Source organism: Leucoraja erinacea, chromosome 3 (assembly GCF_028641065.1).
Source record: "Leucoraja erinacea ecotype New England chromosome 3, Leri_hhj_1, whole genome shotgun sequence".
Lineage (NCBI taxonomy): Eukaryota > Metazoa > Chordata > Chondrichthyes > Rajiformes > Rajidae > Leucoraja > Leucoraja erinaceus.
Window position 1 is genome coordinate 80,640,931 of NC_073379.1, and position 22,988 is coordinate 80,663,918.

The 22,988-nt window shown below is 41.1% G+C and overlaps 1 protein-coding gene across 1 annotated transcript in view; it reads left to right on the top strand.

Annotated features, from left to right (window-relative positions):
• Positions 1-22,988, top strand: part of LOC129695770 (transient receptor potential cation channel subfamily M member 6-like) — a 126,052-nt gene that overhangs the window by 9,893 nt on the left and 93,171 nt on the right. The window contains exons 4-14 of the mRNA XM_055633067.1: positions 4,370-4,550; positions 4,912-5,125; positions 6,430-6,554; positions 8,927-9,098; positions 10,261-10,283; positions 10,367-10,521; positions 11,612-11,735; positions 14,389-14,461; positions 14,655-14,755; positions 18,363-18,497; positions 21,310-21,363. Of these exons, the coding sequence (XP_055489042.1) occupies positions 4,370-4,550; positions 4,912-5,125; positions 6,430-6,554; positions 8,927-9,098; positions 10,261-10,283; positions 10,367-10,521; positions 11,612-11,735; positions 14,389-14,461; positions 14,655-14,755; positions 18,363-18,497; positions 21,310-21,363 (1,357 nt within the window). The remainder of the gene's footprint in view (positions 1-4,369; positions 4,551-4,911; positions 5,126-6,429; positions 6,555-8,926; positions 9,099-10,260; positions 10,284-10,366; positions 10,522-11,611; positions 11,736-14,388; positions 14,462-14,654; positions 14,756-18,362; positions 18,498-21,309; positions 21,364-22,988) is intronic.

The window sequence follows — 22,988 nt, forward strand, 5'->3', positions numbered from 1 at the left end:
ACAACGTGGCCCATTTACAATATCTTGGTAGCTGACTCTCAACAAAGGCAAACGTTGATGATGAAATTCATTATTGCCTTCAATGCACGAACATCACTTTGACCAGTTGAGGAAAGACATATTTGAAGATTAGGATCTTCGACATAACCCAAAGCTCTTTGGCAACCAGACCGCTATGATCCCTGTCCTCCTTTATGCTTCTCAGACCTGAACTATCTATAGTAGGCATCCAAAGGCACTGGAAAAATATCACCAAAGCTGTATCAGCAAAAACCTCTGACTTCACTGGAAGGGTAAGTGAAACAATGTCAGTGTCCTTTTCCAGGTCAACATCCCCAGCATTGAGGCCTTAATTACACTCATTTGATAATATCGGCAGGCCATGATGTTTGCATGACCAACTCCAGATTCATGACACAGATATTCCTTTCTAAGCTCCACCCCAGGAACAAATTACCAGATGGACAGATAAAAACATTCAAGATTGTGTTCAAAGTCTCCCTGAGGAATTGCAACATCAGTGTCAATTCTATGATTCCCAGGAACCTTGGTATCTGTGATTATATGGAATCATGGGTTGAAATGGAGGAGTCGTCTTTGGGATAGTGATTAGGTCCATGCCTCGTGAGATACTGACGGACCCACAAAATCTGAGCAGAAGCAAGTCATCTTTGATCCCAGGGAACTAAAAAAAAAGATTTTGATGGATTGTGGTTGCTTGCTCTGTTTAACCTGAAAGTAATTAATCTGAATAACTAGTCTGCGCAATGGTCATTTACATAAAATCAAAACCTTTTCATTGCTTTTCAGTGTAATTAGCATTAATTTATTAGCATTAATTGCTATAAATTAATAGCAGTATTACACTTCACAATGTTAAATTGGGCTTTTCTTGAAAGCTAAGGCATATAGGGAGCCATTACTATTTGTGCTGCATTCCAGCAGAAAATGTTCCTTTCACGTTATTTTTTTCCTTTTTAATCACAACAGTACAAATCTATTTATTTTATAATGAGCCTTGTATAAACTAATTGGTGGCCTTGTTTTACAAGGGATTTTGAAGGAAAGAATGTAGCTTTAGAAACATAGAAACATAGAAAATAGGTGCAGGAGTAGGCCATTCGGCCCTTCGAGCCTGCACCGCCATTCAAAATGATCATGGCTGATCATCCAACTCAGTATCCTGTACCTACCTTCTCTCCATACCCCCTGATCCCTTTAGCCACAAGGGCACATCTAACACCCTCTTAAATATAGCCAATGAACTGGCCTCAACTACATTCTGTGGCAGATAATTCCAGAGATTCACCACTCTCTGTGTGAAAAATGTTTTTCTCATCTCTGTCCTAAAAGATTTCCCCCTTATCCTTAAACTGTGACCCCTTGTTCTGGACTTCCCCAACATCGGGAACAATCTTCCTGCATCTAGCTTGTCCAACCCCTTAAGAATTTTGTAAGTTTCTATAAGATCCCCCCTCAATCTTCTAAATTCTAACGAGTACAAGCCGAAGTTTCTTGATGAAACGGGAATAAACTTTTTAATTATGAGGAAACACAGTGTGCTGGAAGAACTCAGCAGTCAAACAACATCTGTAGAGGGAATGGATCTTCTCCATATTTGCCCACATAGGAGATTAGTGGGCAAAATTAGGGCACATGGTATTGGGGGTAGAGTGCTGACATGGATAGAAAATTGGTTGGCAGACAGGAAACAATGAGTAGGGATTAATGGGTCCCTTTGAGAATGACAGGCAGCGACTAGTGGGGTACCCCACAAGGCTGGCTGGGACCACAGCTATTTACAATATGCCTCAATGATTTAGATGAAGGGAGTCAAAGTAACATTAGCAAATTTGCAAATGACACATAGCTGGGTGGCAGTGTGAACTGAGAGGAGGATGCTTTGAGAATGCAGGGTGACTTGGACAGGTTGGGTGAGTGGACAAATGCATGGTCGTTTAATGTGGATAAATGTGAGGTAATCTACTTTGGTAGGAAAAACAGGATGGCAGATTATTATCTAAATGGTGTCAAGTTGGGAAAAGGGGAAGTACAAGGAGATCTGGGGTCCTTGTTCATCAGACAATGAAAGTAAGCATGCAGGTACAGCAGGCAGTGAAGAAAGCGAATGGCATGTTAAAAACAAGACGATTTGAGTATAGGAGCAAATAGGTCCTTCTGCAGTTGTACAGAGCCCTAGTGAGACCACACCTGGAGTATTGCATGCAGTTTTGGTCCCCTAATTTGAGGAAGGATATTCTTGTTATTGAGGGAGTGCCGCGTAGGTTTACAAGATTAATTCCCGGGATGGCGGGACTGTCATATGCTGAGAGAATGGAGCAGCTGGGCTTGTATACTCTGGAATTTAGAAGGATGAGAATGGATCTTATTGAAACATATAAGATTATTAAGGGTTTCGCACACTGGAGGCAGGAAACATATTCCCGATGTTGGGGGAGTCCAGACCAGAGGCTACAGTTTAAGAATAAGGGGTAACGGAGATGAGGAAACAACTTTTCACACAGAGAGTTGTGAGTCTGTTGAATTCTCAGCCTCAGAGGGCGTTGGTGGCAAGTTCTCTGGATACTTTCAAGAAAGAGCTAGATAGGGCTCTTAAAGATGGCAGAGTCAGGGAATATGGGTAGAAGCAGGAATGGGATACTGATTGGTGATAATCAGCCATGATCACATTGAATGGCGGTGCTGGCTCGAAGGGCCGAATAGCCTACTCCTGCACATATTGTCTATTGTCAAACAGGAAGAACATCACTTCCCATTCCTCTTGGGTAGCTTACAACCTAGCTGTCTCAACCTCCATAAGGTCACCTCTTGCCCTCCCATGTTCCAGTGGGAATAAACCAAGCCTATCCAATCTTTTCTTATAACTACAAACTGCCATTTCAGCAACATCTTTGTGAGTCTCTTCTCTGTTCTATCATTTGTACATCATTACTGTAGTGTGGTGACCAAAACTGTACACAATGCTCTAACTTTGCTTTGGATCTTTTTTAGATGAAGCTGAAAAATGTACTACCTCTTTTAATGTCCTCTCCCTGCACACCCATCTCCATTGCCATTTCCCACCACTCCAGCCACCCACCTCCTTACTCTCTCCCACATGTCCTCTCTCATTCCCTTTTTATCTCCTCTTTCCTCTCTCCCTATTCCCTTCCACCCATATCCCTCCCTCTCACTTCACAGTTCACTCCCCTTCTTCTTTCCCAATCTGACATCCTTTTGTCTCCTTTGCTCCTGCAGCCATTGTCACTATCTCTACTCATCTGCTGATCACACCAGGCCAACTGTAACCACCTTCCTTCTGAACCTTCTGAATTTTGTAGTCGGCAGGGCAGTACTCTGCATATCGCCAACTTGGACAATTTTACATTTTTATCAAGCCAACGCTTGGTCTCATCAATGTAGAGACGCTGACATCTAGAGCAGCGGATGCAATAGATGAGGTTGGAGGAGGTGCAGGTTTTACAACCTGGAAAGACTGCTTGGGTCCTTGGATGGAGTCAAGGGGGGAGGTAAAGCGACAAGTGTAGCATTCCTGTGGTTGCAAGGGAAAGTACCAGGGGAAGGGGGGGGGGGGTTTGGGTGGGAAGGGATTAATTGATCAGGGAGTTATGGAGGGAGCGGTCTCTGCAGAAAGCCGAAAGGGGAGGAGATGGGAAAATGTGGCCAGTGGTGGGATCCCATTGGAGGTGGCGAAAATGTCGGAGGCTTATCTGTTGTATGCGATGGCTGGTTGGGTGGGTGAGGACAAAGGGGACTCTGTCCTTGTTACGAGTGAGGGGATGGGGAATGAGAGCGGATCTATGGGATAAAATAGAGACCCTGGTGAGAGCCTCATCTATAGTCGAGGAGTGGAAGCCCTGTTCCCTAAAGAATGAGGACATCTCCGATGCCCTGGTTTGGAGCACCTCATCCTGGGTGCAGATGTGGCGTAGACTGAGAAATTGGGAGTAGGGAATAGAGTCCTTACAGGAAGCAGGGTCGGAAGAAGTGTAGTCCAGATAGTCATGGGAGTCAGTGGGTTTGTAGTAGATGTCGGAAATTTATAGTCCTTCTCCAATTCCTTAATTACAAAAAGATCCATATTGAGGATAATTTAATTCTCTCTGGGGAAATAATAAAATTCAGATGTTTATGATTTACTTCAAAATTGAGCATTGGTTGCAAATGCAGTAAATCAGCCTTGCTGAACATGATCCATTTTCAGAATGCATAGTTGCCAATTTGTCAACAAAAACACTATGTGAATACGTGTGGGTAATTCATAAAATCTCTTCTATAATCTGCCCTGTAGATGAACTGAAAGGCTGCAACTTTAAAATTGACTTTGATCCTTGTACTTTGAATGCAGATGTGGCTGTGGTCGACCGGTTGGGGACCACTCTGGCTTGGACAGAAAATTGCCAATCTATTTATCAGCTTGTGATGATGTGAAGGAGGACTGGTGTGTTGAGAGTCACACAGTTGCGAGCCCAACGGATGCCTTTGGTACCTTAGATTTCCAGGATGGTGCTTATTCCTATCGAGCTAAGGTTGGTTCCATTTAACGGTTCAAAAAATAAATCAACCTGCTAACACTGCTTCCTTTTAAAGGTTAAGCCAATATAACCATTATAGTTTGGGGCCAAATACTTTCTCTCCATCACTTACCATCATATCGGTTTCTTGTGATTTATTTTCTGTACAAAGTGGACAAGCAATTGAAGGCTGCCTTTGGAAAGTAATAAAAACCTTTCACTGCCATTCACTGGCTTTAAATGGTATGTTTATGTGATTGCTATTTTGTCATAACTGCTGCCATTATCATGTTGCAATAATATTAAATAATACCCAGAGGAAGTTAATAGCAAATGCCTTCAACATTATTTTACATTCACAATATCTTCTCTTCAGTATATCAGAGTCTCATATGATACAGAACTGCATCAGTTGCTCCATCTGATGTTGAAAGAATGGCTGATGGAACTCCCAAAACTGCTGATATCTGTCCATGGAGGTAGTCAGAACTTTAAACTTCCTTCAAAAGTCAAACAACTCTTTGGCAAGGGACTTATCAAAGCAGCAGAGACCACAGGAGCCTGGATTGTTACCGAGGGCATCAACACCGGTAGGTTTGGTTGTATTTATCACACTTAAAGAGCAGATTTTTGAACGGCCGGGGCCCATAAACTGATTAATAGATGTGGATTAGATTTCATAACCTAAAAACCTTTTGGGAAGGGTATAGAAGATGGTAGGTGGTAGATGGAATCAGATAAGGGAGGGACACTGGGTGGATAAAACCAGGTGGGGGAACAGAAAGGAAAGGTGAAGCAAGGAAGAAGAAACTCGTGTAGATAGTATGTGGGTGATGGGCAGAAGGAACCAGGTGGGGGATGGTGATGATTCTTGGTAACAAGCTGGGCGGGGATATAAATGGTGAACAAAGGGAGAGATATGCTGGGTGGACTGGTGAGAGGAGAATAGGGGGTGTGGATTATTTGAAGCTGGATAACTCAACATTCATTCCCAAAAGGAATATGTGATGCTGTTCTAATTAGCATTTGGCCCCACATGGCAGCGAAGAAGGCCGAGGACAAATAGTTCAGTGTGGGTGTGGGTTTGAAAACTGGAGTTTAGCACCAATTTGAGGAGATGATAATTAAGGCCAATTCCATGTGTGATCTTGCCATGTACTCGGATAACCTGGTGTCAAAGGTTTAGAAAGTTATAACGTAAAGGATCTTTCAGAATCTCCTGGCTGTTGAAACAGGTGGATGATCAGCCATGATCACAGTGAATGGTGGTGCTGGCTCAAAGGGCCAAATGGCCTACTCCTGCACCTGTTGCCTCTGTATCTATGTGTCATTGTGTAGCATGAAGGGAACAATGGGGAAATCACTGTAAACCTTATCTGTTTTTTTCTCAGAATGAATGGCTAAATCTTCTAAATATACTCGTGTCTTTATTCCATTGATTCCTTGGAAATTCTATGGTTGCAGCATCTTGGAATTGCACTAATTCACAGTGTTTAGTCCCTCCCAATCCCTTTAATCCTATCTGGCTGTATTCCTCCAATTCTGGTCTCTTGTTCCTCAATGACTTTAATAATTCACTCCTGTTGCCAATGTCTTCAATTACCGTGGCCCTGAGCTTGGAATTGCCTTCCTAGACCACTTTACCTCGCCTCCTTCCATTATTTTGCTCCTCAAAACTTGGCTCCTTGACTAAACATCTAGTTATTTCTTCCAATCTTTCTTTGTGAAACAATGTCAAATTTAGTTTGAAATCATTTTTGCAGAGTGCTTCAGGAATGATACATGAAAGGTGATAGTTTTGTTGCTGTTGCCTGACCAAACATTGTATTTAAATTAAACAAGACCTATGTTTTTTTACGTTACCTGACGTCAGCATGTTCTGGTTTTAATTTAGGGACTTCCAAACATGTTGGTGATGCCGTACGAGATCATACTTCTCCATATTTACGGAAGATCTGTATATTAGGAATTACTCCTTGGGGAGTCATTGAAAACCACAGAGATTTGATAGGAAAAGATGTAAGTAAACTGTGTCTGATCAATAGAGCCTTTTTATGTGATAATCAAACAGTGCTTGTGACAATAATCCTACTTAACCATGATTACTGCAAGTTAAGCAACCATAATGAATGCAATTGGAGGAGCAGCGCCTCATATTTCGCTTGGGCAGTTTGCACCCCAGCGGTATGAACATTAACTTCTCTAATTTCAGGTAGTCCCTACTTTCTCCTCCCCTTCTCAGCTCTCCCTCAGCCCACTGGCTCCACCTCTTCCTTTCTTCTTCCTCCCCCCCCCCCCCCTCACATCAGTCTGAAGAAGGGTTTCGACCCGAAACATTGCCTATTTCCTTCGCTCCATAGATGCTGCCTCACTTGCTGAGTTTCTCCAGCATTTTTGACTACCTCAATGCAATTTAATATCTTTGTAATATCAGTTGCCACATATGTTGCCCTCAAGTAAAAGGAACAATGTACTGTAGAAACAAAGAACTGCAGATGCTGGTTCATACCAAAGATAGACACAAAGTGCAGGAGTAACTTAGCGGGTCAGGTAGCATCTCTGGAAAAAAAGGATGGGTGACCTTTTGACTCTGAGACTGAAGAAGGGTTGCAATCTGAAACGTTACCCATCCTTTTTCTCCAGAGATGCTGCCTGACCCACTGAGTTACTCCAGCACTTTGTGTCCATCCACTGCAATATGTAGTTTATCATCCAATGCATTAAATTTAATTGCAAATCACATATTATAATGCGAGTCAAATGCAGACTGTCTGCTTTGCGTGCTATGGATAATAAAGGTTTAAATTGTGCATATAATTGCAAACATTTGGAAAACGTATTTTTCATGAGTCTCCTGATACTTATTGAGAAGCCTCTGCATAGAATGAAGCCAGCTGGTAAGCTGTGCCTAGGGTGATTCTCGAAAGAGCTTAAATGCCTGTTTCAATCATTTTTTTAAATTATTCATGAAATTAGATTCTGCTGCTTTCTCAGAGTATTCCAGTTCCTGACCAAACTGAGATGACATTTCTCACATCTTCCTGTCGACATTTTCTGCAATGGCTTTGAATCAACTTTTTTTCAGTTACCAGAGGGAAGATTTTTCCGCATCTACACTAGTCAAATCTCTACTAGTGAGAAGTTCAAGAGCAGAATTTCTTCTTCAATTCACACATCAATGGGCTATACCACTGTAACTTCATCAACTCTGGGTCCAATTCCTGGAACTCCTCACCCAACAACACAATGGGAATACCTTCAAGTAGTTTAAGCTGGCAGCTCATTATCACTTTCTCAGCTGGGAAGAAAGATTGGCTCTGCTGGCAATGCCCACATCTCGTAAATGAATAATAGAAAATCATAAACCTTGATCATATCACTGCTTAATCTTCCCTTTCTCAAAAGGAACTGTTCTTATTTGCTTACTCTTCAAAGTAGAAAACACGTCTAATAACTGGTAAAAATTCCATCCTGATAATATTGTGGCAATTTTTCCCAAAGCGGAATATATTTAAGAAAGATAACGGTGCAGATTGATGAAACCATCTGAAAATTATTGATCAAAAATAAATTTAAGTAATTGGTCCACCACCTTCACCTACAAATTGTCCTGAAGTTAGAGCTAAGAAAGTACACCAACTCTTCTACTTCCTCAGAAAACTTGAGGTTCGGTATGTCTGAAGTTTGGCATAACTCCAACAAATCTTACTAACTTCTATAATGTACCAAAGAAAGCATCCTGTCTGAAGAAGGGTCTCGACCCGAAACGTCACTATTCGTTCACTCCATAGATGCTGCCTCACCCGCTGAGTTTCTCCAGCATTTTTGTCTACTATTAGGGTGCATAATGGCTTATAAAATTTGCATAATTAACTGATTTTCCAAATTTGCATGTGATTTTGTTTGCCCACTGGTTGGCCAAACTCGGGCAAATTGTATTAAACATTTAACGTGGTAGAAAATACAAGCGTCTTTTGCAGTTTATGAGAGTGTGGTGATTTGGATTTGTGTATCCAATTAAACAATATAGGCTAATCTATTTTGGCTTCAGACTATACAAAGATAGACTTTTAAACCTTAAAATCAATTCAAACAAATTTATTAATGTGTTTACAAAGTAAATTATTTTAGATTTAAAGTGATAATTTTATGAACACACTGGTGCACAACTCTTGATTAATTTTGATAATTTTACCAATTTTACCAGGATGCCAATGAATGAATATATTATCAGCTATCCCTATATTTTTAGATTGAAATATCTTTCATTTAGAAAGTATCAATATGTCATAATAAAAATCTCCTTAGTGCAGGCACTTGGATAATTTATATGTAGCAAAATAGAGGTCTGCGATGTCTTTAAACAAGTTTTCTATAATTTATTTCTTAAGGTGGTATGTCCCTATCAAATGCTTGGCAATCCTTTGAGCAAGTTGACCAGTTTAAATAGCAAGCATTCACATTTCATCCTGGTAGATGATGGGACCATTGGGAAGTATGGCAATGAAGTGAAGCTTCGAAGAAAGCTGGAACAATACATTGCACTGCAGAAAATCCATTCTCGTAAGTACAGGTGGACAATTATTGTGTTTGTAACTTGCTCCTCTTTCAATTTATGTGGATTACATTTGTAGAGATGCTCAACATTCTGAGCCCCAAGGAGCTCCTTGCTCCTTGGATGCAAAAACTAAAAATATATTTTCTTGCAACATCCATGTTCTATATCTGTGACAACAGGATTTTGCAGAATTTTCTGTGCAAGTGGGAGCAGATAGAGTTATAGAGTTTTACAGCATGGAACCAGGCCCACACCAACCAACGTGTCCCATCTACACTAGTCCAACCTGCCTGCATTTCGCACATATCCCTCTACACCTATCCTACTCACGTACATGTCTAAATGTTTCTTAAAAGTTGCAATGGTACTTTGGCAGCTCGTTCCATACATCCACCAGACTTTATGTGAAAAAATTACCTCTCAGGTTCCTATTAAATCTTTCCCTCCCTCACTTTAGACTGTGCATCTAACCAATGTATTACTCTCATGATTTTGTACACCTCCATAACATCATCCCTTATCCTCCTGTCCTAGCCCACTCAACCACTCCCACAGCTTAGGCCCTCGAGACCTGGCAACAACCTCGTAAATCTTCGCTGTACCATTTCCAGCTGAAAATGAGATAGAAATTGTGGGTGTTCAATGTTCCTAGTTCCTACCTCATTTTCTTGTGGCAATGGACAATGCACCACAAAACATGACAACATGAATAAATCTCCTGCATCACTTTAGGCTACAATGTTCATTAAATACCCTTTTGCAGGGTTGCTCAATGACTTGAGCTGCCACTTCAATCATTAAAGTCCCAAGGTTTGCCACAAGATGGTTTGGCAAATGTATGATGTTAATGAAGAGAGAGCTAGATAGGGCTCTTGAAGATAGCGGATAGGGGAGGTCAGGGGGTACTGATGGGGATGATCAGCCAGGAACGAGGCGGTACTGATTGTGGATGATCACCCATGATCTGGTCTATTCTTGAAATTGCGGTTGCTGTCAACAACTAAGAAGGGGTTGAATGGCGTACTCTCTGCAGCCAGAAGGTTAAGGGGGGACCTATAGAGGTCTATGGTGAGAGGGATAGACAGAGTTGTCTCTTGTCTATGAGAATACCAAGACCCCAAGAGGACATTTCAGATCCTTTTAATATGAGATTTTTACGCATTTTAGGAATGGGCCAAGGAGGATGGCCTGTGGTGGAGGGTTGGGTGAGTGAAGGGGATCCAAAAAATGTCATCCTGATGGTGTGTAATTGGGTTATAATACGTAAGGGAAGCTCCTCCTGTGCCTGTTTGAAGGGGATCCAAATGTCATCCTGATGGTGTGGGAATACGTAAGGGAAGCTCCTCCTGTGCCTGTTGTTGTGTGTGAAGGAACAGGCAGGGCAGCGGATCTCCTGGCATTTACCCATAAACACACTGCAGATGGTGGGTACGTTCCTTGCTCACCTATTCTTACGTTTAGTGAATTGTTGGATGCAAGGAATGCCGTCTGGTTCACTAGTATTTTTCATGGAAGTGAACAAAAGGGTTTACTATGTGCATTACTCCAGTCCTACCAATGTGGCTGAGCCTTTGCTGCCTCCCCAATTCAATGGAAGTTTAGAATTGAACAATAAATGCCAGCCTTGGCAGTGACACCTGGAGAAACTACATTTTTAGAAAAATGACTGTAGCAATATTTCTGTCATAAAGGAGCTAATTGAGAGAGGACTCGAATAGGTCAGACACAGAATAGATAGACACGAAAAGCTGGAGTAACTCAGCGGGTCAGGCAGCAGTGGGATAAGGTGATGTAACAGTGCCTCTTAATTGCTTAGCCACAGCTGTCTGCAGTGATAATGTATGTTATAGAGATGTATTTTAATGTAAATTGCACAAGTGCTCATCATGTACATGTCATGACTAAATAGTTGATGTTGTGTGCAGGGTGTGAGATGTTGTTGTGACCTTCCAATAAGATGAAGTATATAAATATTTGGTGACAGTCAAGATTGATTGAGACAGCCAGTGATTAATGGAGATGTGAAAAAATGAACAATGTTTGAGACCGCAGGCATTACTAACGGGATTTAAGGATGTATTCATTGGTTTTCACCACTCTTGGGATTTTTTTCCAAAACTGCATCTAGGTCATTGAGGCTTAATAGCTGGAGAAGATGGAATGGGCCATTCCTTCTCCCACACAGTCTGGCAATTTACCTGGAGGCCTGCCTGGCTTACTGTGGAAAAGACCATTCCTTCTCCTCTCTGCCTCTCCTCTCTGATGAAGTAGCTCCAATGCAAAGTAAACTGTTAAATGCGCTAGATCCCAGGGCCATGTATGATTGTGCATGTCTGGTGACACATTTGGAGGCCAACTGGTAGCATAACCTCCAAAGTTCCATTTATTGAAGAACACTTCTCATTATTTGCATAATGGAAGCATGTGCTAACAATCAGCTTGACATGTCTCAAGACTAGCATTTATTAATATAGCACAGATCCACTGTCACTTAAACACAATCTTTTGTTTATGGCAGGAAATTATATCCTGGTTTAGAAGTTGAACTGATATTGATGATCCAGAAGACCTTTAATTTTGGACAGAAGCAATCAGATCATTTATTTAAAATTCTGATTGAATGTATGGAGCACAGAGAATCGGTGAGTATGTTCAAGTCAGCTGCACAAAGTGGGAACTAAGGTTTTCCAAAGTCACTATGAAGATGTTAGTGCAAGTGCTTCAGTACAATGGAGTTCAGCACAGTTTGAAGGATTCTGTTAAAATGAGACTTCAGTTTATACTTTAGTGGGTGAGGTTGTAATAATTAATAGGTTAATGTCAGAAAAGGAAATATCTGCTTTTTCATTTAAATTATTATTTTTTAAAATAATTTAGGAAAGATGGATTTTATGGTGCCATGGATTCTAGTCTTTGTGAATAGGAAATAACTAATTGCATATCTACAAGTTCATCCATGTTTAGTTGTATGAATAGATTTGAACGTGACCACAGTGTAGTATCTGATGTGTATAGGAGATTTATGTAGGAGCAAGGTTGACAAAAGTATATCAAGGGGTGGCACAGCGGTAGAGTCTTACAGCCCTAGAGACCTGGGTTTCATCCTGACTACGGCTGCTATCTGTACGTGTTTGTACGTTCTCCCTGTGATTGCGTGGGTTTTCTCTGGGTGCTCCAGTTTCCTCAAACACTGTGTAGGTTAATTGACTTCTGTAAATTGTAAATTATCCCTAGTGTGTAGGATAGTGTTAGTGTATAGGGTGATTGCTGGTTGGCACGGACTCGGTGGGCCGAAGGGGCTATTTGCACGCTGTATCTCTGAAGTCTAAAGTCTTAACTAGAAGACACATTGACCGTACCTGCATCCAGATATGGTGCCCTGCTTGTATTTTTGGAAGGCGAGTCAATATCTACTGCTGCTGACAAGTGATCCTTCTCTTCTCTAAGTGTGCGCCCTCTGATTTGCTCCATCTCCATTGTATTAATAGTAACTAAAATATTAAATGGATTGAAATATATCTGTCTGAGGCAGTGCCAAAGCAAAGATTAAATATGTAGAAATAAACTATTTGTAGTTCAGTGTTAAATGCAAAGATGCGATTGTTGCACTATATTACTAAGATAATTAAACATTGTTTACAATTGAAGAGGTGGCACGGTGGCACAGCGGTAGAGTTGCTGCCTTACAGTGCCTACAGCGCCGGAGACCCGGGTTCGATCCCGACTACGGGTACTGTCTGTACGGAGTTTGTACGTTCTCCCCGTGACCTGTGTGGATTTTCCCCCACACTCCAAATACGTAGAGGTTTGTAGGTTAATTGGCTTGGTATAAGTGTAACGTTGTCCCTAGTGTAGGATAGTGTTAATGTGTGGTGATCTCTGGTTGGCATGGACTCGGTGGGCTGAAAGGCCTGTTTCCGCGCTGTATCTCTAAGCTAAGCTAAGGTATTCAAATTGGGCATAAAATTAAATCATCACATTTGAATTGTGAGGCATCATGCACTGGTGTGGGAAATTATAACATTTTTAGTGTCATTCATCACATCAATGGAAGATCTCAGGTAGCTATCAGATGCAAAACTATAGAGAATATGGTAAGAGGAGATACAGCACCACATCCCAGTGGCAAAGAACTGGGTTCAGAAACAACAGAAAATACCTGTGCTTAGAGCATTATGTTATGAAGCAGATGACCAAAACGTGAGTTGTATTGATTTCAGTGTCGAAGATTAGGTGATTTATTTCACACAGGGAAAAAAAATAGTTTCAGCAGTGTGAGGTTTGACTGTGAATTTAGAGATTGGTCTTTTAAGCCTTAAATCTGGAAAGAATATTTCACACAAAGGGCAAAGTGAAGGAGGAATTTGAATCTGGAGCCTGGATCGCCTCGGCGCAGTGGGAGAACAAAGAGGGAAGAGACAGAGACTTTAAGATTTTGCCTTCCACCACAGTGAGGAGGCGTTTGGTGAACTCACTGTGGGGGATGTTAAATTTGTGTTGATTGTGTGTTTTTGTCATTTTTTTATTATATGTATGACTGCAGGGAAACAAAATTTCGTTCAGACCGAAAGGTCTGAATGACAATAAACGAATCTAATCTAATCTAATCTAATCTAATCTAGAATTCTCTCCCCTTGAGGGTTGTGTAGACCAAAGATCTACTCTAAGATCTTTGGTGTAGACTGCGTTATTTCAAATTACTAGTCTTGTGACAGATTTCTTTACTGATAATGGTATCAAAGGATGACATTTAAAGGAGGGTAAAAAGTTCTGAGCATAGATTAGCCAAGGTGTAGCAGAAGGTCAGACCGGGTTGAAGGTTCAGATCGATCTGCTTTAACTCCTATGGGCAAGACAAATTGTTAAATACTGTTTAGCTTCGGATGGTGACTGATTACTTTAGATTGATTGTCCTATAACTAATGTTCATTATCAAGGCACAGGGAAAAAGAGTGGCAACCTGGACTCTGAAAGTAACATCAAACCTAATGTCATGGAGTTGTGCAGTGCAGAGCTGGTCCCTTTTGCTCCCATTTAGCCTCTATCCCTAAAACCTTTCCTATCCATGCACCTGTCCAATATTCTTCTAAACATGGTGATTTTACTTGCCTTTGGCAGCTCATTCCATAAAGCTAGAATGGAAGAACAACAGTAATAAATCAGGAGGATGAATTGGAGATGAAATGGGCAGGAATAAAATAGCTTCATAAGGGAAAGTAAATGATAAGATTCAGATAAATAAAGTTTATTATGTTTTTGAAAAGATAACAGCTCCACTTTCTCTTATGAACACAGATTACAATCTTTGATGCAGATTCAGAGGAACAGCAGGACATTGACCTGGCAATCTTAACTGCTCTCCTCAAAGGTATTAATGTTTAATTTCTTCTTTGAAGTGCATTGTCCCTAAATTCATAATAGACAATAGACAATAGGTCCAGGAGTAGGCCATTTGGCCCTTCGAGCCAGCACCGCCATTCACTGTGATCATGACTGATCATTAAGTAATGTAAAATCCTAAAGTATCCTAAAGTAACATCTATTTTGTTTTTTTTTTGAAGGTACAAATACTTCTGCATCAGACCAGCTAAGTTTGGCACTGGCATGGGACAGAGTGGACATTGCCAAGAGAAACATTTTGGTTTATGGGCAACACTGGAAGGTATTCAACATAATTTTTAGAAACAAAGAACTGCAGATGCTGGTTTATACCAAAGATAGATACAAAGAACTGGAGTAACTCAGCGGGTCAGTCAGCATCTCCAGAGAACAAGGATGGGTGATGTTTTGGGGCGGGATCCTTCTTCAGACTGAAAATAGGGGGATAATAGTGATTTCTATAAATTACATACATAATTTTTGCCCGACTTGTTGAGTATCTCCAACAATTTTTATTACAGATTTTCAAGATCAGAAAAGTTTGCTTTGGGATTATTGAAGGGCATTCAATATTTTAATATCTTCAGTATTAATATCCGAAGGACAGCTGGTTTTGAAAATATATATTTCCCCAAACATCTGCAACCTGCAATTTGGTCACTTGCCATAACTCTGTGTGCTACTGACAGAAGTTGCACAGGAAAGGCAGAGAACTGTTTAGATAAATGCTTGAGGGAGAAGGCGCAGAGCTTTTGAGTTGAGGTAGAGAAGTAGCAATAATTGGGATATTGTTCTGAACATTGTCAGATTCACGTGGCCTGAGTGATTCTCCTTTTGCTCTATTTTTCTGTGACTCTCAAGATCCTTAAACTATAAAGAAATTAGGTAACATCTCCCTTCAATGCAATAAACCAGTGTGGTTTACTGCTGTGTGTGTAGGAGGTGCCATCTACGCGGTGAGTTTGTGTTGCCTCCCAGGTTGCCACCTTTCAGGTGGACATTGAATGTCATAGCAGTTTGTAAAGAAGAACATGGTGTTGTCCTGGCAACCTGCTTCCTGTGACTAACATTCTCAAGAGTAGATTGACTAGTCACTCATGCATTATGAAGTCTTGCTCTGTGCAAAATGCAATTGCAGTTTCTTTTATTAAGGACTGTAGTAGCAATTCTGCAGTAATTCAATGTATATAAAGTATATAAAGACATTTGGGATATCATGAGAGATGTGAAGTAAATCTTCTAAGTAGTTGATAACAGAGGGCATAAGCAAAATTCCCCTGAGATATTTTCACAAATACCAAGTTGTCAGTGAATTCTGTGATCTGTAAATTGTTTAAAAAAAAAGAGAAATCTCCAAGCACACAATTGCTCGAACATTCCCATTCAAAGTAGCACACCTGCAGAATCTAAACTAATCATTTTCAGTAAAAAGCATTCAGTTGTAAGAAAATGTCTTGACTCTGAAGTCTCCTGAGAACAACCTGTACTATGTTAATTGAACAACTCTAGTCTTTGTGGAAACCTGTTGCATCCAGACATTATCGTACAATGGATCAGTAGTTTCTCCCTCATTGTCTCAGAGGTTATATTTAAACAATGAGCACCTTCGGAGAGACATCTGCTCTGTTAGCACATACTGCAGATACAACCTTTTTTTATAAATTATATTCTTTTATCAAGAAAGTGAAAATCAGTTTTTATAACTTGTTAATTTTAGTTCTGATGTGATCAACCCCTCAAAGGGATTTTTGTAATACGATTTAGAACTTTCAGCCAAGATCTGTAAATTGTTTCTTCTCCTCCCTTTCCCCTGGAGAAACCCTTGCTTTCCAAACTGACTAAAGTTACTTTCATGACAATTTGCACTGAGGAGATCGAGGATTTACAAAGTTATAGGGATCTCTGAAGCGCTGTGACTGGATTTCTAACTTCTCACCTTCATCAGAGTTGACGTGGAAAAGCTTTTCCCACTGAGAGTAGGGAAGATTCAAACAAGGGGACATGACATGAGAATTAAGGAACTGAAGTTTAGGGGTAACATGAGGGGGAACTTCTTTACTCAGAGAGTGGTAGCTGTGTGGAATGAGCTTCCAGTGAAGGTGGTGGAGGCAGGTTCGTTTTTATCATTTAAAAATAAATTGGATAGTTATATGGATGGGAAGGGAATGGAGGGTTATGGCCTGAGCGCAGGTATTATGGGACTAGGGGAGATTATGTGTTCGGCACGGACTAGAAGGGTCGAGATGGCCTGTTTCCGTGCTGTAATTGTTATATGGTTATATGGTTATATATCATTATCTCCTACTCGACTGAAAGAGTTAATTGTGGCTGATTATGTTTCCACAACAGCCTTTGTTTCTCATGTAACATTTCATTTTTCACTTATGTTTACTTGTGGTGAGAAAATACACGAGTGAGATTTTTAAGCTGCCCAAGCGAAATATGAGGCATTGTTCCTCTAATTTGTGTTTGGCCTCACTCTGACAATGGAGGAGGCCCAGGACCAGAAAGGTCAGTATGGGAATGGGAAGGGGAGTTAAAATGTTTAGCAACCGGGTCTTCCCTTTTATGGAAATGATGACTGGAGAAAGGTCACCTCCAAATGATGTGTATTCCATTGAAATAAGAATAGATGCAGTGAAAGGAATGAGCCAGATTAGCAGCATCTGTGGGAAGATAAACCCACAGATGGTTGTCAATGGATATTTAGCTGGAGATTGACAGATTCTTGATTAGTACTGGTGTCAGGGGTTATGGTGAGAAGGAAGGAGAATGGGATTGAGAGGGAAATATAGATCAGTCATGATTGAATTGTGGAGTAGGCTTGATGGCTTAATTCTGATCCTTTAACTTATGAACATGAAACCAGTTAACATAGCAGGTTGAAGATCCTGATCGCGACTGAGAAAGAGAGAAAACAAATTAGTCTAAGTAACAGAGAAGGAGGGGAGGGCAATGAGTGGAATTAAAGGTAAGTGTGACATGCTGGACAGCCATTGAGTGGATAAATAATTTTATTTTCTCAGTGTAATCTGTTGCTTACATTGTGTAGTGGTGATGTTGTATCTCCTGGCCTACTGGAATGTGCTGTAGAGTATATGATTTGCAACATGATCTTCTGACTCTTTTACTCAATGCTCCGACTGTTGAAAGCAAGCTTTTCCCTTCCCAGTTCTCCCACTAGTCTTATGCCCCTGTCCCACTTAGGAAACCTGAACGGAAACCTCTGGGGACTTTGCGCCCCACCCAAGGTTTCCGTGCAGTTCCCGGAGGTTTTTTTCAGTCTCCCTACCTGCTTCCACTACCTGCAACCTCCGGCAACCACCTGCAATCTCCGGGAACCGCACTGAAACCTTAGGTGGGGCGCAAAGTCTCCAGAGGTTTCCTTTCAGGTTCCCTAAGTGGGGCAGGGGCATTGCTGTCTCCGCCTACATTCTATCTTTGTCCTGTCCCGCCCCGTCCCCTGACATCAGTCTGAAGGAGGGTCTCGACCCGAGGTCTCGACCCGAAACATTGCCCATTCTATCTCTCCAGAGATGCTGCCTCACCTGAGTTACTCCAGCATTTTGCATCAAACCTACCATATTCTTTATTACTATATCTAAATGAGATTAGGTTCAGGGATTCATTAATATATTGGTTATTTAAACTGTAAGTGGGCTTGATGCAGGCGTTTTACACTTTTCCTGCCAACATGAATCCCAAGTTTATAAAGCGTATCCTTCTTGCATATCATTATGTCCTTACTGGATTCGTATGAAAGCTCAGACTTACACCAATAAAACAATTTAAAGATTTAATTGTAACTCGTAAAGGTGTAATTGTTGGGTTTGGAGTTATATTGAGATATTTAACCACTGATAATGTTATTTTGCATTGATTGTGTGTAGGTGGGTTCATTGGAACAGGCGATGCTTGATGCTTTATTAATGGACCGGGTGGACTTTGTGAAACTACTGATTGAGAATGGAGTGAGCATGCATCGCTTTCTCACCATCTTCAGGCTCGAGGAACTCTACAACATGGTCGGCAAACCTCTTATAAATTCTTTAAATGCATACGGCTTTCTTTCACATATTCAGACTTTTTTAGAGGGTAGCCACACTAGAAAGCCGAGTGGAAATTAACGGCTGTTGGACGTGTCTGGCTGACCCAGCAGATATCTTGAAATAATTACTTAAAAAGGAAATTGTGTTTGAAAATGTTTTCAAGGGTTCTTTGAAGATGTACTAAACAGGATGGGTAAAGTGGAATTGGTAGCAGTTGTGTATTTGGAATTCCAGAAGGCATTCAGTATAATAGTTCAGTTTACCAGATAAGAAAGCATAAGGTTAGCAGCAATATATTGACATAGGGAAAGAATAGATTAACTGACAGGAAACCGTCAGGATTGCAGATGCAGCCCAGACCATCACACAAACCAACCTCTCTTCCATTTACTCCATTTATGCCTCCTGCTCCCTCAGCAAGGCCACCAGCATAATCAACGATGTCTCACACCCTGGCCACTCCCTCTTCTTCCCTCTCCCATCAGGCATGAGGAACAGAATGTACACCTCCAGAATCAGGGACAGTTTCTTTTCAGCTGTTATCAGGCAACTGAACCATCCTGTCAACAACTAGAGAGCGGTCCTCAGCTACCATCTACCTCATTGGAGAACCTCGGACTATCTTTAATCTGACTTTACTGGACTTTAACTTGCACTAAATGTTATTCCCTTTATCATATATCTGTATACTGTAGATGGTTCGATTGTAATCATGCACAGTCTTTCCGCTGACTGGGGAGCACACAATAATGCTTTTTATTGTACCTCAGTCCACGTGACAACAAACTAAACTAAATTAAATTAAACATTAATGGGTCATTTTTGGATTGGTAATCAGTTAGCAGTGGGGTATCACAGGGGTCAGTGCTTGGACCTCAATTTTTCATCATTTGTATTGAAGACTTGGATGATGGAACCAACCAAATGGCAGCAAAATTTGCTGATGATACAAAAGGTGTGAAAAGGGCAATACGCACCTGCAAAGGGTGTTAATAGATTGGAAGTTGGCTCGATGGAGGACAATGTGGGAAAATGCGAAGCTATCCACTTGGGAAGGAAGGACAAAAAAGCAGATGAATACTTAAATAATCAGTTATATGTTTACATTTTTACATATTTTTTGTTAAATATACTTTTGTAATGTTCAACTATTTAAATCTATTTGCTTGGTATGGTAAATTATGCAATGTAGTCACCAGACTGGGTACAATCACCATTACTTCTGATCTCCATGAACATCAGCAATTTGTTACGTGGTATATTTATATTAATGACCAAAAAAATGGCAGATTGAAATACTTGAGTACTTTACTTGGGCAGTCACGGCGGCGCAGCGGTAGAGTTGCTGCTTTAGAGTACTTGCAGCGCCGGAGACCCGGTTCAATCCCGACTACAGGTGCTGTCTGTACGGAGCTTGTACGTTCTCCCCATGACCACATGGGTTTTCGCTGATATCTTCGGGTTCCTCCCACACTCCAAAGACGTACAGGTTTGTAGGTAAATTGGCTTGGTAAATGTAAAAATTGTCCCTAGTGTATGTAGGATAGTGTTAATGTGCGGAGATCGCTGGTCGGCGTAGACCCGGTGGACCGAAAGGGCCTGTTTCCGCGCTGTATCTCTAAACTAAATGAAACTAAACAACATTGTGCGAAGATTGCATGTGAAGTGAGTGCAAACTTCAATCGTTAAAAAATATCTTCATAATGCAATAGATTGGGTAAGACCTGTGTGTAAGGAAAACAATCATTTAGTTTAATTTTTTTTAGAGAAGTAGGAGAAGTTTGTTAATTTCTTTTTTCTAGGTTATTCCGTGGTGTAGGTGCAATTGATAAGGTTCCAATCACTCTGCTCATCCCAGTTTCTCTGCCAAAGCAATAAAGTACTTTCTTTTGAAACTGCATTGTGGTGCTACTGATGCTATATGAATGATTATGTCAGACAAATAATTCTGTGTGTTTAACCCAGTGATGATGGTGGGAAATTCAACATGGCACTTCTCAATAGAAAGGAAAATTGGTTGGAGTGTAAATCAAGCTGCTAAATTGCTATTTCCCATGATGTACAGCTAACCGTAAGGAACATTACCCCAATTTGCTCAAGGCAGAATGCCTTGAGCATTGGGGAGGAGAAATTGAAATAAGCTGGGTAAATTGCTCTGTGTAGGAAGGAACTGCAGATGCTGGTTTACACCAAAGATAAACAGAAAATGCTGGAGTAACTCAACGTGTCAGACAGCATCTCTGGAGAAAAGGAATAGGTGATGTTTCAGGTCAAGACCTTTCTTCAGACTGCAGAAGTGTCTGTCTGAAAAATAGACTGAAGAAAATTGAGGGTAGACACAAAATGCTGGAGTAACTCAGCAGGTCAGGCAGCATCTCTGGAGAGAAGGAATGGAGATGAAGAAAACTGAGGAGAGTTTGAAGACAGGGGTTGACCTGAAATGTCATCTATTCTTTTGGTAACTTGCTACGCAGTTTCCTCTCAGTAGAAAATACTGTAAGCTCGTCATTACATGGATAGTGGGGAGACTGGAGACTCATTTGGTCAATTGATCTGCTCAGTCTGGCTGATGGCCAATGTTTACACTGTTGTGATAATTGCACACAAGGGCAAGTGATGGGTAATTCGTTGTAATCCTATCTTGAGCCCGTGAGCAAGGAATCTTTGTTTGGTCGTTGATTCATTCCATTAATTACTGATCTGTACTGAGATGAAAGTTAATATGTGAAATTAATTTGTATTTGCATTCTAATGGAAAATATACTAATATTATTAATTTACTCCACAGAAACAAGGGCCAACTAATCTTTTGTTGCATCACTTGGTTCGAGACATGAAGCAGGTAAAGTTGTGTTAAAGAGAATGAGTTAAGTAGAAATTCGTGCATAGTGACTCGTGCAGAACATGAATGAATGTTGAATGAATGAATAAATAAATTTATTGGCCAAGTATGTACTCAAACAAGGAATTTGCCTTGGTGCTCCACTTGCAAGTAACATCATGACATACAGTAAACAAAACTTCAAACATGAAAACATTAAGAATGAAACATTATAGTTTAAACATGTGAATTAAATAAAATTTTCACAGAGTAAAAGGGGGCTACATATTTTTGGTTACTGAGTAGAGCTCATCGAAAAAATGTTTTTATGTCTGGCTGTGATGGCTTTGACAGTCCAGTGTTACCTTCCAGAGGGAAGTGCTTCAAAGAGTTTATGGCCAGGGTGAGAAGGGCCAGAGATGATCTTGCCCACTCGCATCCTGGCCCTTGCAGTGTACAGTTCATCAATTGGGGAAATGGTTGCAGCAAACAATCTTCTCAGCTGATCGAACGATTCGCTGTAGCTTCCGGCTGTCGTGCTTGGTGGCTGAGCTCGACATCAAGACTCTACAATGGCCGTATAGAACATGTGACATAAACACGTCTGACCATCCTGCAATTCCACTTCCAAAATCCACCTCTGCTCAGCACCTGCTCCGAGAGTGTGGAGAGAGATTTAGGCTTAATGAAAGCCTACATCTTAGTTTTAGTTTAATTTTAGAGATGCAACGTGGAAACAGGCCATTCGGCCCACTGAGTCCACACCAACCAGCAATCACCCGTACACTAGTTCCATCCGACACATTAGGGACAATTTGCAGAAGCCAATTTACCGACAAACCTGCACATCTTTGGAATGTTGGAGGAAACCAGAGGAACTGGAGAAAACCCACACAGTCACAGGGAGAACGTACAAACTCCGGACATGCAGAGACTCGGGTTCAGTCCTGACTGCGGGTGCTGTCTGTACGGAGTTTGTACGTTCGCGCCTTGACTACATGGTTTTTCTCCGAGTGCTCCAGATTCCCCCTGCACTCCAAAGACGTTAGGCTAATTGGCATTGTTTAAAAAATATCCCCAGTGTGAAGGATAGTGCTAGTGTACAAGGTGATCGCTGGTAGGTGTGGACTCGGCGGGGCGAAGGGCTTGTTTGTGCCCTGTATCTCTAAACTAAACTAAAGTAAAAAAACATCCGTAGTCAGGATTGAACCTGGGTCTCTGGCGCTGTAAAGCAGCAACTCTACCCAGTGCCACTGTGTCGCCATACATTTATTTCAGGGGTGAAACTGGGAAGGAATTCTTGAGGAAATAGGAGGATACAATTGTTATACCTAACATCCTATTGATGTGTGGACATGGAGGAAAAAAAGCATTGCTTAAAGCACTTCATGTGCTGGGAATAATGCACAAGGTGCTGGAGTAACTCAGCTGGTCAGGCAGATTCAGTGGATGGAACGGACAGGCACCTTTTTGGGTCATTCTGGCATTTGCTGGGATACTAGTCAGATAAAACAACAGATCAATATATGAGGAATAAGTCAACAAGAAAGAGGCTATGCCCAGAGGATGTTTGACTCTTTGGGGAACACCATTTGTAATGTTCCCATTCACTGAAGCTACCTGGGCTGGGGAGAGTGTGTCTGCTC